General features: G+C 39.3%; 1 protein-coding gene across 1 annotated transcript in view; it reads left to right on the plus strand.

The window, feature by feature from the left end:
- The window catches only part of LOC112241707 (F-actin-uncapping protein LRRC16A), a gene marked incomplete at its 5' end in the record, with an annotated part of 149,015 nt that overhangs the window by 57,109 nt on the left and 73,080 nt on the right, over positions 1-18,826 (plus strand). Inside the window, 1 exon segment of the mRNA XM_042315244.1 lies at positions 15,092-15,169. Within this exon segment, the coding sequence (XP_042171178.1) occupies positions 15,092-15,169 (78 nt within the window).

Here is an 18,826-nt window from a genome sequence, read left to right on the forward strand (position 1 = left end):
CATCATTTATCCTGTTACCTTTAGACAGCATCAGACCATCATTTATCCTGTTACCTATAGACAGCATCAGACCATCATTTATCCTGTTACCTTTAGACAGCATCAGACCATCATTTATCCTTTTACCTATAGACAGCATCAGACCATCATTTATCCAGACAGTATTACCTGTTACCTTTAGACAGCATCAGACCATCATTTATCCTGTTACCTATAGACAGCATCAGACCATCATTTATCCTGTTACCTTTAGACAGCATCAGACCATCATTTATCCTTTACCTATAGACAGCATCAGACCATCATTTATCCTGTTACCTTTAGACAGCATCAGACCATCATTTATCCTGTTACCTATAGACAGCATCAGGCCATAATCTGTTACCTTTAGACAGCATCAGACCATCATTTATCCAGACAGTATTACCTGTTACCTATAGAGAGCATCAGGTCATAATTTATCCTGTTACCTATAGACAGCATCAGACCATCATTTATCCAGACAGTATTACCTGTTACCTATAGACAGCACCAGACCATCATTTATCCAGACAGTATCACCTGTTACCTATAGACAGCATCAGACCATCATTTATCCAGACAGTATTACCTGTTACCTATAGACAGCATCAGACCATCATTTATCCTGTTACCTTTAGACAGCATCAGACCATCATTTATCCTGTTACCTATAGACAGCATCAGACCATCATTTATCCAGACAGTATTACCTGTTACCTATAGACAGCATCAGACCATCATTTATCCAGACAGTATTACCTGTTACCTTTAGACAGCATCAGACCATCATTTATCCTGTTACCTATAGACAGCATCAGACCATCATTTATCCTGTTACCTTTAGACAGCATCAGACCATCATTTATCCTGTTACCTATAGACAGCATCAGACCATCATTTATCCAGACAGTATTACCTGTTACCTTTAGACAGCATCAGACCATCATTTATCCTGTTACCTATAGACAGCATCAGACCATCATTTATCCTTTTACCTATAGACAGCATCAGACCATCATTTTCCAGACAGTATTACCTGTTACCTTTAGACAGCATCAGACCATCATTTATCCTGTTACCTATAGACAGCATCAGACCATCATTTATCCTGTTACCTTTAGACAGCATCAGACCATCATTTATCCTGTTACCTATAGACAGCATCAGGCCATAATCTGTTACCTTTAGACAGCATCAGACCATCATTTATCCAGACAGTATTACCTGTTACCTATAGAGAGCATCAGGTCATAATTTATCTGTTACCTATAGACAGCATCAGACCATCATTTATCCAGACAGTATTACCTGTTACCTATAGACAGCATCAGACCATCATTTATCCTGTTACCTTTAGACAGCATCAGACCATCATTTATCCTGTTACATATAGACAGCATCAGACCATCATTTATCCTGTTACCTATAGACAGCATCAGACCATCATTTATCCAGACAGTATTACCTGTTACCTATAGACAGCATCAGACCATCATTTATCCTGTTACCTATAGACAGCATCAGACCATCATTTATCCAGACAGTATTACCTGTTACCTATAGACAGCATCAGACCATCATTTATCCAGACAGTATTACCTGTTACCTTTAGACAGCATCAGACCATCATTTATCCTGTTACCTATAGACAGCATCAGACCATCATTTATCCTGTTACCTTTAGACAGCATCAGACCATCATTTATCCTGTTACCTATAGACAGCATCAGACCATCATTTATCCTGTTACCTTTAGACAGCATCAGACCATCATTTATCCTGTTACCTATAGACAGCATCAGGCCATAATCTGTTACCTTTAGACAGCATCAGACCATCATTTATCCAGACAGTATTACCTGTTACCTATAGAGAGCATCAGGTCATAATTTATCCTGTTACCTATAGACAGCATCAGACCATCATTTATCCAGACAGTATTACCTGTTACCTATAGACAGCACCAGACCATCATTTATCCAGACAGTATCACCTGTTACCTATAGACAGCATCAGACCATCATTTATCCAGACAGTATTACCTGTTACCTATAGACAGCATCAGACCATCATTTATCCTGTTACCTTTAGACAGCATCAGACCATCATTTATCCTGTTACCTATAGACAGCATCAGACCATCATTTATCCAGACAGTATTACCTGTTACCTATAGACAGCATCAGACCATCATTTATCCAGACAGTATTACCTGTTACCTTTAGACAGCATCAGACCATCATTTATCCTGTTACCTATAGACAGCATCAGACCATCATTTATCCTGTTACCTTTAGACAGCATCAGACCATCATTTATCCTGTTACCTATAGACAGCATCAGACCATCATTTATCCAGACAGTATTACCTGTTACCTTTAGACAGCATCAGACCATCATTTATCCTGTTACCTATAGACAGCATCAGACCATCATTTATCCTTTTACCTATAGACAGCATCAGACCATCATTTTCCAGACAGTATTACCTGTTACCTTTAGACAGCATCAGACCATCATTTATCCTGTTACCTATAGACAGCATCAGACCATCATTTATCCTGTTACCTTTAGACAGCATCAGACCATCATTTATCCTGTTACCTATAGACAGCATCAGGCCATAATCTGTTACCTTTAGACAGCATCAGACCATCATTTATCCAGACAGTATTACCTGTTACCTATAGAGAGCATCAGGTCATAATTTATCCTGTTACCTATAGACAGCATCAGACCATCATTTATCCAGACAGTATTACCTGTTACCTATAGACAGCATCAGACCATCATTTATCCTGTTACCTTTAGACAGCATCAGACCATCATTTATCCTGTTACATATAGACAGCATCAGACCATCATTTATCCTGTTACCTATAGACAGCATCAGACCATCATTTATCCAGACAGTATTACCTGTTACCTATAGACAGCATCAGACCATCATTTATCCTGTTACCTATAGACAGCATCAGACCATCATTTATCCAGACAGTATTACCTGTTACCTATAGACAGCATCAGACCATCATTTATCCAGACAGTATTACCTGTTACCTTTAGACAGCATCAGACCATCATTTATCCTGTTACCTTTAGACAGCATCAGACCATCATTTATCCTGTTACCTATAGACAGCATCAGGCCATAATCTGTTACCTTTAGACAGCATCAGACCATCATTTATCCAGACAGTATTACCTGTTACCTATACACAGCATCAGACCATCATTTATCCAGACAGTATCACCTGTTACCTATAGACAGCATCAGACCATCATTTATCCAGACAGTATTACCTGTTACCTATACACAGCATCAGACCATCATTTATCCAGACAGTATCACCTGTTACCTATAGACAGCATCAGACCATCATTTATCCAGACAGTATTACCTGTTACCTATAGACAGCATCAGACCATAATTTATTCTGACAGTACTACCTGTTACCTATAGACCATCATTTATCCAGACAGTATTACCTGTTACCTATAGACTGCATCAGGCCATCATTTATCCAGACAGTAAAACCTGTTACCTATAGACAGCATCAGACCATCATTTATCCTGTTACCTATAGACAGCATCAGACCATCATTTATCCAGACAGTATTACCTGTTACCTATAGACAGCATCAGACCATCATTTATCCAGACAGTATCACCTGTTACCTTTAGACAGCATCAGACCATCATTTATCCTGTTACCTATAGACAGCATCAGACCATCATTTATCCAGACAGTACCACCTGTTACCTATAGACAGCATCAGACCATCATTTATCCAGACAATATTACCTGTTACCTATAGACAGCATCAGACCATCATTTATCCTGTTACCTATAGACAGCATCAGACCATCATTTATCCTGACAGTATCACCTGTTACCTTTAGACAGCATCAGATCATCATTTATCCTGTTACCTATAGACAGCATCAGACCATCATTTATCCAGACAGTATCACCTGTTACCTATAGACAGCATCAGACCATCATCTATCCAGACAGTATTACCTGTTACCTTTAGACAGCATCAGACCATCATTTATCCTGTTACCTATAGACAGCATCAGACCATCATTTATCCTGTTACCTTTAGACAGCATCAGACCATCATTTATCCTGTTACCTATAGACAGCATCAGACCATCATTTATCCTGACAGTATCACCTGTTACCTTTAGACAGCATCAGATCATCATTTATCCTGTTACCTATAGACAGCATCAGACCATCATTTATCCAGACAGTATCACCTGTTACCTATAGACAGCATCAGACCATCATTTATCCAGACAGTATTACCTGTTACCTATAGACAGCATCAGACCATCATTTATCCTGTTACCTATAGACAGCATCAGACCATCATTTATCCAGACAGTATTACCTGTTACCTATAGACAGCATCAGGCCATCATTTATCCTGTTACCTATAGACAGCATCAGACCATCATTTATCCAGACAGTATTACCTGTTACCTTTAGACAGCATCAGACCATCATTTATCCTGTTACCTATAGACAGCATCAGACCATCATTTATCCAGACAGTATCACCTGTTACCTATAGACAGCATCAGACCATCATTTATCCAGACAGTATTACCTGTTACCTATAGACAGCATCAGACCATCATTTATCCATCCAGACAGTATTACCTGTTACCTATAGACAGCATCAGGCCATCATTTATCCAGACAGTATTACCTGTTACCTATAGACAACATCAGGCCATCATTTATCCAGACAGTATCACCTGTTACCTATAGAGAGCATCAGACCATCATTTATCCTGTTACCTATAGACAGCATCAGACCATCATTTATCCAGACAGTATCACCTGTTACCTATAGACAGCATCAGACCATCATTTATCCAGACAGTATCACCTGTTACCTTTAGACAGCATCAGACCATCATTTATCCTGTTACCTATAGACAGCATCAGACCATCATTTATCCAGACAGTATCACCTGTTACCTATAGACAGCATCAGGCCATCATTTATCCTGTTACCCTTAGACAGCATCAGGCCATCATTTATCCAGACAGTATTACCTGTTACCTTTAGACAGCATCAGACCATCATTTATCCTGTTACCTATAGACAGCATCAGACCATGATTCATCCAGACAGTATTACCTGTTACCTTTAGACAGCATCAGATCATCATTTATCCTGTTACCTATAGACAGCATCAGACCATCATTTATCCAGACAGTATCACCTGTTACCTATAGACAGCATCAGACCATCATCTATCCAGACAGTATTACCTGTTACCTATAGACAGCATCAGACCATCATTTATCCAGACAGTATTACCTGTTACCTTTAGACAGCATCAGGCCATCATTTATCCTGTTACCTATAGACAGCATCAGACCATCATTTATCCAGACAGTATTACCTGTTACCTATAGACAGCATCAGACCATCATTTATCCAGACAGTATTACCTGTTACCTATAGACAGCATCAGACCATCATTTATCCAGACAGTATTACCTGTTACCTTTAGACAGCATCAGACCATCATTTATCCTGTTACCTATAGACAGCATCAGACCATCATTTATCCTGTTACCTATAGACAGCATCAGACCATCATTTATCCAGACAGTATTACCTGTTACCTTCAGACAGCATCAGACCATCATTTATCCTGTTACCTATAGATCAGACCATCATTTATCCACCTTTAGACAGCATCAGACCATCATTTATCCTGTTACCTTTAGACAGCATCAGGCCATAATCTGTTACCTTTAGACAGCATCATTATTTATCCAGACAGTATTACCTGTTACCTATAGAGAGCATCAGGTCATAATTTATCCTGTTACCTATAGACAGCATCAGACCATCATTTATCCTGTTACCTATAGACAGCATCAGACCATCATTTATCCTGTTACCTATAGACAGCATCAGGCCATAATCTGTTACCTTTAGACAGCATCAGACCATCATTTATCCAGACAGTATTACCTGTTACCTATAGAGAGCATCAGGTCATAATTTATCCTGTTACCTATAGACAGCATCAGACCATCATTTATCCAGACAGTATTACCTGTTACCTATAGACAGCATCAGGCCATCATTTATCCAGACAGTATCACCTGTTACCTATAGACAGCATCAGACCATCATTTATCCAGACAGTATTACCTGTTACCTATAGACAGCATCAGACCATCATTTATCCTGTTACCTATAGACAGCATCAGACCATCATTTATCCAGACAGTATTACCTGTTACCTATAGACAGCATCAGACCATCATTTATCCAGACAGTATCACCTGTTACCTATAGACAGCATCAGACCATCATTTATCCAGACAGTATCACCTGTTACCTATAGACAGCATCAGACCATCATTTATCCAGACAGTATCACCTGTTACCTATAGACAGCATCAGACCATCATTTATCCAGACAGTATTACCTGTTACCTATAGACAGCATCAGGCCATAATTTATCCAGACAGTATCACCTGTTACCTATAGACCATCATTTATCCAGGCAGTATCACCTGTTACCTATAGACCATCATTTATCCAGACAGTATTACCTGTTACCTATAGACCATCATTTATCCAGACAGTATTACCTGTTACCTATAGAAAGCATCAGACCATCATTCATCCAGACAGTATTACCTGTTACCTATAGACCATCATTTATCCAGACAGTATCACCTGTTACCTATAGACCATCATTTATCCAGACAGTATCACCTGTTACCTATAGACAGCATCAGACCATCATTTATTCAGACAGTATCACCTGTTACCTATAGACAGCATCAGACCATCATTTATCCAGACAGTATTACCTGTTACCTATAGACAGCATCAGACCATCATTTATCCTGTTACCTTTAGACAGCATCAGACCATCATTTATCCTGTTACATATAGACAGCATCAGACCATCATTTATCCTGTTACCTATAGACAGCATCAGACCATCATTTATCCAGACAGTATTACCTGTTACCTATAGACAGCATCAGACCATCATTTATCCTGTTACCTATAGACAGCATCAGACCATCATTTATCCAGACAGTATTACCTGTTACCTATAGACAGCATCAGACCATCATTTATCCAGACAGTATTACCTGTTACCTTTAGACAGCATCAGACCATCATTTATCCTGTTACCTATAGACAGCATCAGACCATCATTTATCCTGTTACCTTTAGACAGCATCAGACCATCATTTATCCTGTTACCTATAGACAGCATCAGACCATCATTTATCCTGTTACCTTTAGACAGCATCAGACCATCATTTATCCTGTTACCTATAGACAGCATCAGGCCATAATCTGTTACCTTTAGACAGCATCAGACCATCATTTATCCAGACAGTATTACCTGTTACCTATAGAGAGCATCAGGTCATAATTTATCCTGTTACCTATAGACAGCATCAGACCATCATTTATCCAGACAGTATTACCTGTTACCTATAGACAGCACCAGACCATCATTTATCCAGACAGTATCACCTGTTACCTATAGACAGCATCAGACCATCATTTATCCAGACAGTATTACCTGTTACCTATAGACAGCATCAGACCATCATTTATCCTGTTACCTTTAGACAGCATCAGACCATCATTTATCCTGTTACCTATAGACAGCATCAGACCATCATTTATCCAGACAGTATTACCTGTTACCTATAGACAGCATCAGACCATCATTTATCCAGACAGTATTACCTGTTACCTTTAGACAGCATCAGACCATCATTTATCCTGTTACCTATAGACAGCATCAGACCATCATTTATCCTGTTACCTTTAGACAGCATCAGACCATCATTTATCCTGTTACCTATAGACAGCATCAGACCATCATTTATCCAGACAGTATTACCTGTTACCTTTAGACAGCATCAGACCATCATTTATCCTGTTACCTATAGACAGCATCAGACCATCATTTATCCTTTTACCTATAGACAGCATCAGACCATCATTTTCCAGACAGTATTACCTGTTACCTTTAGACAGCATCAGACCATCATTTATCCTGTTACCTATAGACAGCATCAGACCATCATTTATCCTGTTACATATAGACAGCATCAGACCATCATTTATCCTGTTACCTATAGACAGCATCAGACCATCATTTATCCAGACAGTATTACCTGTTACCTATAGACAGCATCAGACCATCATTTATCCTGTTACCTATAGACAGCATCAGACCATCATTTATCCAGACAGTATTACCTGTTACCTATAGACAGCATCAGACCATCATTTATCCAGACAGTATTACCTGTTACCTTTAGACAGCATCAGACCATCATTTATCCTGTTACCTATAGACAGCATCAGACCATCATTTATCCTGTTACCTTTAGACAGCATCAGACCATCATTTATCCTGTTACCTATAGACAGCATCAGACCATCATTTATCCTGTTACCTTTAGACAGCATCAGACCATCATTTATCCTGTTACCTATAGACAGCATCAGGCCATAATCTGTTACCTTTAGACAGCATCAGACCATCATTTATCCAGACAGTATTACCTGTTACCTATAGAGAGCATCAGGTCATAATTTATCCTGTTACCTATAGACAGCATCAGACCATCATTTATCCAGACAGTATTACCTGTTACCTATAGACAGCACCAGACCATCATTTATCCAGACAGTATCACCTGTTACCTATAGACAGCATCAGACCATCATTTATCCAGACAGTATTACCTGTTACCTATAGACAGCATCAGACCATCATTTATCCTGTTACCTTTAGACAGCATCAGACCATCATTTATCCTGTTACCTATAGACAGCATCAGACCATCATTTATCCAGACAGTATTACCTGTTACCTATAGACAGCATCAGACCATCATTTATCCAGACAGTATTACCTGTTACCTTTAGACAGCATCAGACCATCATTTATCCTGTTACCTATAGACAGCATCAGACCATCATTTATCCTGTTACCTTTAGACAGCATCAGACCATCATTTATCCTGTTACCTATAGACAGCATCAGACCATCATTTATCCAGACAGTATTACCTGTTACCTTTAGACAGCATCAGACCATCATTTATCCTGTTACCTATAGACAGCATCAGACCATCATTTATCCTTTTACCTATAGACAGCATCAGACCATCATTTTCCAGACAGTATTACCTGTTACCTTTAGACAGCATCAGACCATCATTTATCCTGTTACCTATAGACAGCATCAGACCATCATTTATCCTGTTACCTTTAGACAGCATCAGACCATCATTTATCCTGTTACCTATAGACAGCATCAGGCCATAATCTGTTACCTTTAGACAGCATCAGACCATCATTTATCCAGACAGTATTACCTGTTACCTATAGAGAGCATCAGGTCATAATTTATCCTGTTACCTATAGACAGCATCAGACCATCATTTATCCAGACAGTATTACCTGTTACCTATAGACAGCATCAGACCATCATTTATCCTGTTACCTTTAGACAGCATCAGACCATCATTTATCCTGTTACATATAGACAGCATCAGACCATCATTTATCCTGTTACCTATAGACAGCATCAGACCATCATTTATCCAGACAGTATTACCTGTTACCTATAGACAGCATCAGACCATAATTTATCCTGTTACCTATAGACAGCATCAGACCATCATTTATCCAGACAGTATTACCTGTTACCTATAGACAGCATCAGACCATCATTTATCCAGACAGTATTACCTGTTACCTTTAGACAGCATCAGACCATCATTTATCCTGTTACCTTTAGACAGCATCAGACCATCATTTATCCTGTTACCTATAGACAGCATCAGGCCATAATCTGTTACCTTTAGACAGCATCAGACCATCATTTATCCAGACAGTATTACCTGTTACCTATACACAGCATCAGACCATCATTTATCCAGACAGTATCACCTGTTACCTATAGACAGCATCAGACCATCATTTATCCAGACAGTATTACCTGTTACCTATACACAGCATCAGACCATCATTTATCCAGACAGTATCACCTGTTACCTATAGACAGCATCAGACCATCATTTATCCAGACAGTATTACCTGTTACCTATAGACAGCATCAGACCATAATTTATTCTGACAGTACTACCTGTTACCTATAGACCATCATTTATCCAGACAGTATTACCTGTTACCTATAGACTGCATCAGGCCATCATTTATCCAGACAGTAAAACCTGTTACCTATAGACAGCATCAGACCATCATTTATCCTGTTACCTATAGACAGCATCAGACCATCATTTATCCAGACAGTATTACCTGTTACCTATAGACAGCATCAGACCATCATTTATCCAGACAGTATCACCTGTTACCTTTAGACAGCATCAGACCATCATTTATCCTGTTACCTATAGACAGCATCAGGCCATCATTTAACCTGTTACCTATAGACAGCATCAGACCATCATTTATCCAGACAGTATTACCTGTTACCTATAGACAGCATCAGACCATCATTTATCCTGTTACCTATAGACAGCATCAGACCATCATTTATCCTGACAGTATTACCTGTTACCTTTAGACAGCATCAGATCATCATTTATCCTGTTACCTATAGACAGCATCAGACCATCATTTATCCAGACAGTATCACCTGTTACCTATAGACAGCATCAGACCATCATTTATCCAGACAGTATTACCTGTTACCTTTAGACAGCATCAGACCATCATTTATCCTGTTACCTATAGACAGCATCAGACCATCATTTATCCTGTTACCTTTAGACAGCATCAGACCATCATTTATCCAGACAGTATTACCTGTTACCTATAGACAGCATCAGACCATCATTTATCCTGACAGTATCACCTGTTACCTTTAGACAGCATCAGATCATCATTTATCCTGTTACCTATAGACAGCATCAGGCCATCATTTATCCAGACAGTATTACCTGTTACCTATAGACAGCATCAGGCCATCATTTATCCAGACAGTATTACCTGTTACCTATAGACAGCATCAGGCCATCATTTAACCTGTTACCTATAGACAGCATCAGACCATCATTTATCCAGACAATATTACCTGTTACCTATAGACAGCATCAGACCATCATTTATCCTGTTACCTATAGACAGCATCAGACCATCATTTATCCTGACAGTATCACCTGTTACCTTTAGACAGCATCAGATCATCATTTATCCTGTTACCTATAGACAGCATCAGACCATCATTTATCCAGACAGTATCACCTGTTACCTATAGACAGCATCAGACCATCATCTATCCAGACAGTATTACCTGTTACCTATAGACAGCATCAGACCATCATTTATCCATCCAGACAGTATTACCTGTTACCTATAGAAAGCATCAGACCATCATTCATCCAGACAGTATTACCTGTTACCTATAGACCATCATTTATCCAGACAGTACCACCTGTTACCTATAGACAGCATCAGGCCATCATTTAACCTGTTACCTATAGACAGCATCAGACCATCATTTATCCAGACAGTATCACCTGTTACCTATAGACAGCATCAGACCATCATTTATCCAGACAGTATCACCTGTTACCTTTAGACAGCATCAGACCATCATTTATCCTGTTACCTATAGACAGCATCAGACCATCATTTATCCAGACAGTATCACCTGTTACCTATAGACAGCATCAGGCCATCATTTATCCTGTTACCCTTAGACAGCATCAGGCCATCATTTATCCAGACAGTATTACCTGTTACCTTTAGACAGCATCAGACCATCATTTATCCTGTTACCTATAGACAGCATCAGACCATGATTCATCCAGACAGTATTACCTGTTACCTTTAGACAGCATCAGGCCATCATTTATCCTGTTACCTATAGACAGCATCAGACCATCATTTATCCAGACAGTATCACCTGTTACCTATAGACAGCATCTGACCATCATTTATCCAGACAGTATTACCTGTTACCTATAGACAGCATCAGACCATCATTTATCCAGACAGTATTACCTGTTACCTTTAGACAGCATCAGGCCATCATTTATCCTGTTACCTATAGACAGCATCAGACCATCATTTATCCAGACAGTATTACCTGTTACCTATAGACAGCATCAGACCATCATTTATCCAGACAGTATTACCTGTTACCTATAGACAGCATCAGACCATCATTTATCCAGACAGTATTACCTGTTACCTTTAGACAGCATCAGACCATCATTTATCCTGTTACCTATAGACAGCATCAGACCATCATTTATCCTGTTACCTATAGACAGCATCAGACCATCATTTATCCAGACAGTATTACCTGTTACCTTCAGACAGCATCAGACCATCATTTATCCTGTTACCTATAGACAGCATCAGACCATCATTTATCCTGTTACCTTTAGACAGCATCAGACCATCATTTATCCTGTTACCTATAGACAGCATCAGGCCATAATCTGTTACCTTTAGACAGCATCAGACCATCATTTATCCAGACAGTATTACCTGTTACCTATAGAGAGCATCAGGTCATAATTTATCCTGTTACCTATAGACAGCATCAGACCATCATTTATCCTGTTACCTATAGACAGCATCAGACCATCATTTATCCTGTTACCTATAGACAGCATCAGGCCATAATCTGTTACCTTTAGACAGCATCAGACCATCATTTATCCAGACAGTATTACCTGTTACCTATAGAGAGCATCAGGTCATAATTTATCCTGTTACCTATAGACAGCATCAGACCATCATTCATCCAGACAGTATCACCTGTTACCTATAGACAGCATCAGGCCATCATTTATCCAGACAGTATCACCTGTTACCTATAGACAGCATCAGACCATCATTTATCCAGACAGTATTACCTGTTACCTATAGACAGCATCAGACCATCATTTAACCTGTTACCTATAGACAGCATCAGACCATCATTTATCCAGACAGTATCACCTGTTACCTATAGACAGCATCAGACCATCATTTATTCAGACAGTATCACCTGTTACCTATAGACAGCATCAGGCCATCATTTATCAATCCAGACAGTATCACCTGTTACCTATAGACAGCATCAGACCATCATTTATCCAGACAGTATCACCTGTTACCTATAGACAGCATCAGACCATCATTTATCCAGACAGTATCACCTGTTACCTATAGACAGCATCAGGCCATAATTTATCCAGACATTATCACCTGTTACCTATAGACCATAATTTATCCAGACAGTATTACCTGTTACCTATAGACCATCATTTATCCAGACAGTATTACCTGTTACCTATAGACCATCATTTATCCAGACAGTATTACCTGTTACCTATAGAAAGCATCAGACCATCATTCATCCAGACAGTATTACCTGTTACCTATAGACCATCATTTATCCAGACAGTATCACCTGTTACCTATAGACCATCATTTATCCAGACAGTATCACCTGTTACCTATAGACAGCATCAGACCATCATTTATTCAGACAGTATCACCTTTTACCTATAGACAGCATCAGACCATCATTTATCCAGACAGTATTACTTGTTACCTATAGACAGCATCAGGCCATCATTTATCCAGACAGTATTACCTGTTACCTATAGACAGCATCAGACCATCATTTATCCTGTTACCTTTAGACATCATCAGGCCATCATTCATCCATCCAGACAGTATCACCTGTTACCTATAGACAGCATCAGGCCATCATTCATCCATCCAGACAGTATCACCTGTTACCTATAGACAGCATCAGACCATCATTTATCCAGACAGTATTACTTGTTACCTATAGACAGCATCAGGCCATCATTTATCCAGACAGTATCACCTGTTACCTATAGACAGCATCAGACCATCATTCATCCATCCAGACAGTATCACCTGTTACCTATAGACAGCATCAGACCATCATTTATCCAGACAGTATTACTTGTTACCTATAGACAGCATCAGACCATCATCTATCCAGACAGTATTACCTGTTACCTATAGACAGCATCAGGCCATCATTTATCCAGACAGTATCACCTGTTACCTATAGACAGCATCAGACCATCATTCATCCAGACAGTATCACCTGTTACCTATAGACAGCATCAGGCCATCATTTATCCAGACAGTATCACCTGTTACCTATAGACAGCATCAGACCATCATTTATCCAGACAGTATTACCTGTTACCTATAGACAGCATCAGGCCATAATTTATCCAGACATTATCACCTGTTACCTATGGACCATAATTTATCCAGACAGTATTACCTGTTACCTATAGACAGCATCAGACCATCATCTATCCAGACAGTATTACCTGTTACCTATAGACAGCATCAGACCATCATTTATCCATCCAGACAGTATTACCTGTTACCTATAGAAAGCATCAGACCATCATTCATCCAGACAGTATTACCTGTTACCTATAGACCATCATTTATCCAGACAGTACCACCTGTTACCTATAGACCATCATTTATCCAGACAGTATTACCTGTTACCTATAGACCATCATTTATCCAGACAGTATCACCTGTTACCTATAGACAGCATCAGGCCATCATTTATCCTGTTACCTATAGACAGCATCAGGCCATCATTTATCCAGACAGTATTACCTGTTACCTATAGACAGCATCAGACCATCATTTATCCTGTTACCTTTAGACATCATCAGGCCATCATTCATCCATCCAGACAGTATCACCTGTTACCTATAGACAGCATCAGGCCATCATTCATCCATCCAGACAGTATCACCTGTTACCTATAGACAGCATCAGACCATCATTCATCCATCCAGACAGTATCACCTGTTACCTATAGACAGCATCAGACCATCATTTATCCAGACAGTATTACTTGTTACCTATAGACAGCATCAGACCATCATTTATCCAGACAGTATCACCTGTTACCTTTAGACAGCATCAGACCATCATTTATCCAGACAGACTGTCTTGTTTCTAAAACTTCTTTTTTTTCCTCCATTTTTCTCCCAGCATTTCTACCATTTCCTGGGCCAACCCAACAGCCTGACGACTCTGGACTTGTCCAACACAGACTGTTCTCTGGACCTGGTGAGTGAGACAATAGTCTGGTGTGTATTTCCTGTGTGTGTGTGTGTGTGTGTTGTGTGTGTTAGAAGTGTTTTCAATGTCTTGGTAAGTGGCAATATTTAACAAACTCTAAACTACTTTTTTAGGAGACAGTGGTCTGCGCGCAGGCAACAGTCAGGCTAGGATTGACAGTTCCGGTCGCCTAGTGACGGATCTTAATCCCGCTTCAGAAGCGGCATTACTTTACAGACAAGTGAAATGCCGTTCATGTCTCCAGAGAAGGTTTCGTGTCGGCGTTTAAATAGCCGTAGTGTCGCCTACCCTAAAAGACAAAACAAACAGGCCGTGACCAAGGTGTTTCCGAGGAACGACGTACCAGGATATCTGAATAGACTCATCGATACAGCCTACTGTAGTTTCATATGAGGAGACAAAAACACCACCGCCCACTCAAAGGGAGGGAGAGAGAGGAGGGGCAGGCAGAACAATGTGCATTGATCTGGTAATCTGTGTTACCCTGCAAAGTAACCTAAAGTAACCTAAAGTTACCCTAAAGTTACCTTAAAGTAACCTAAAGTAACCTAAATTAACCCTAAAGTTACCTAAAGCTACCCTAAAGTTACCCTAAAATAACCCTAAAGTTACCTAAAGCTACCCTAAAGGTACCTAAAGCTACCCTAAAGGTACCTAAAGTAACCTAAAGTAACCCTAAAGTTACCCTAAAGTTACCTAAATTAACCCTAAAGTTACCCTAAAGTTACCTAAAGTTACCTAAAGTAACCCTAAAGTTACCTAAAGTTACCCTAAAGTTACCTAAAGTAACCCTAAAGTTACCTAAAGCTAAGTTACCTTAAAGTTACCTAAAGTAACCCTAAAGTTACCTAAAGCTACCCTAAAGGTACCTAAAGTAACCTAAAGTAACCCTAAAGTTACCTAAAGTAACCTAAATTAACCCTAAAGTTACCTAAAGTAACCTAAAGTAACCCTAATGTTACCTAAAGTTACCCTAAAGTTACCTAAAGTAACCCTAAAGTTACCTAAAGCTAAGTTACCTTAAAGTTACCTAAAGTAACCCTAAAGTTACCTAAAGCTACCCTAAAGGTACCTAAAGTAACCTAAAGTAACCCTAAAGTTACCTAAAGTAACCTAAATTAACCCTAAAGTTACCTAAAGTAACCTAAAGTAACCCTAATGTTACCTAAAGTTACCCTAAAGTTACCCTAAGTAACCCTAAAGTAACCCTAAAGTAACCTTAAAGTTACCCTAAAGTAACCCTAAAGTAACCCTAAAGTTACCTAAAGTTACCCTAAGTAACCCTAAAGTTACCTAAAGTTACCCTAAAGTACCCCTAAAGTTACCTAAAGTTACCCTAAAGTACCCCTAAAGTTACCTAAAGTTACCCTAAGTAACCCTAAAATTACCTCAAGTTACCCTAAAGTTACCCTAAAGTACCCCTAAAGTTACCCTAAGTAACCCTAAAGTTACCTTAAGTTACCCTAAAGTAACCCTAAAGTTACCCTAAGTAACCCTAAAGTTACCCTAAAGTTACCCTAAGGTAACCCTAAAGTTACCTAAAATAACGCTAAAGTTACCTAAAATAACCCTAAAGTTACCTAAAGTAACCCTAAAGTTACCTAAAGTTACCCTAAAGTTACCCTCAAGGTACCCTAAAGTAACCTAAAGTTACCTAAAGAAACCCTAAAGTTACCTAAAGCTACCTTAAAGTTACCTAAAGTATCCCTAAAGTTACCTAAAGTTACCATAAAGTTACCTAAAGTTACCTAAAGTATCCCTATAGTTACCTAAAGTTACCTAAAGTTTGCCTCTTCCTCTCTGGTTTCATAGCCATATATTCTAGTTAGACTATAACATGGAAATTATGTTTTGTGATAACGGCACTGATTTTAATTATGTGGGGGGGATAAAACATTTGATTTTGGATTTCTCTGAACATTAAGGATCCCAACTTCGTTTAAATGTTTTTTTAACTGGTTTGCTCCAAAGCCACGGGCCTTACGAGAACGTTTGATCAGTGATACATTGTAACCACTCCCATGAACCACCATGTCCAATGGGCCTTACGAGAATGTTTGATCAGTGATACATTGTAACCACTCCCATGAACCACCATGTCCAATGGGCCTTACGAGAATGTTTGATCAGTGATACATTGTAACCACTCCCATGAACCGCCATGTCCAATGGGCCTTACGAGAATGTTTGATCAGTGATACATTGTAACCACTCCCATGAACCGCCATGTCCAATGGGCCTTACGAGAATGTTTGATCAGTGATACATTGTAACCACTCCCATGAACCGCCATGTCCAATGGGCCTTACGAGAATGTTTGATCAGTGATACATTGTAGCCACTCTCATCAACCATCATGTCAATGGGCCTTACGAGAACGTTTGATCAGTGATACATTGTAACCACTCCCATGAACCGCCATGTCCAATGGCCAGATGGTGTTGCATCAAACAGGATAGACTAACATGCTGACCAAACTGGCCACGTTGCGTGCGTGAGCATTGCAAAATAAATGTACACAAACATGTCATTCAGTCATTTCATCCAAGTCCCTCCGTGTTTTAATGGCTAATGGCTAATGGCTAAAGCTGGTATCTGTGCTAATCCACTCCTCTGTATTATAGGTCTGTTAATGCTAATGGCTAATGGCTAAAGCTGGTATCTGTGCTAATCCACTCCTCTGTATTATAGGTCTGTTAATGCTAATGGCTATTGGCTAAAGCTGGTATCTGTGCCAATCCACTCCTCTGTATTATAGGTCTGTTAATGCTAATGGATAATGGCTAATGGTTAAAGCTGGTATCTGTGCTAATCCACTCCTCTGTATTATAGGTCTGTTAATGCTAATGGCTATTGGCTAAAGCTGGTATCTGTGCTAATCCACTCCTCTGTATTATAGGTGTGTTAATGGCTATTGGTTAAAGCTGGTATCTGTGCTAATCCACTCCTCTGTATTATAGGTGTGTTAATGGCTATTGGTTAAAGCTGGTATCTGTGCTAATCCACTCCTCTGTATTATAGGTCTGTTAATGCTAATGGCTATTGGCTAAAGCTGGTATCTGTGCTAATCCACTCCTCTGTATTATAGGTCTGTTAATGCTAATGGTTAATGGTTAAAGCTGGTATCTGTGCTAATCCACTCCTCTGTATTATAGGTGTGTTAATGCTAATAGCTAATAGCTATTGGCTAAAGCTGGTATCTGTGCTAATCCACTCCTCTGTATTATAGGTCTGTTAATGCTAATGGCTATTGGCTAAAGCTGGTATCTGTGCTAATCCACTCCTCTGTATTATAGGTATGTTAATGCTAATGGTTAAAGCTGGTATCTGTGCTAATCCACTCCTCTGTATTTTAGGTCTGTTAATGCTAATGGCTATTGGCTAAAGCTGGTATCTGTGCTAATCCACTCCTCTGTATTATAGGTCTGTTAATGCTAATGGCTATTGGCCAAAGCTGGGAACGACCCCTCCCACGTTCAGCTGGAACGGTGGCGCACGGAATGCAAAAATATTCTCAGAAATATTTAACCTCCACACATTAACAAGTCCAATAGCTGAAAGATAAACACCTTGTTCATCTAGCCAGCAAGTCAGATTTCTAAAATGTTTTACGGCGAAAACATAGCACATATTTATGTCAAACCA

This window comes from Oncorhynchus tshawytscha, unplaced genomic scaffold (assembly GCF_018296145.1).
Source record: "Oncorhynchus tshawytscha isolate Ot180627B unplaced genomic scaffold, Otsh_v2.0 Un_contig_3918_pilon_pilon, whole genome shotgun sequence".
NCBI classification, from domain to species: domain Eukaryota; kingdom Metazoa; phylum Chordata; class Actinopteri; order Salmoniformes; family Salmonidae; genus Oncorhynchus; species Oncorhynchus tshawytscha.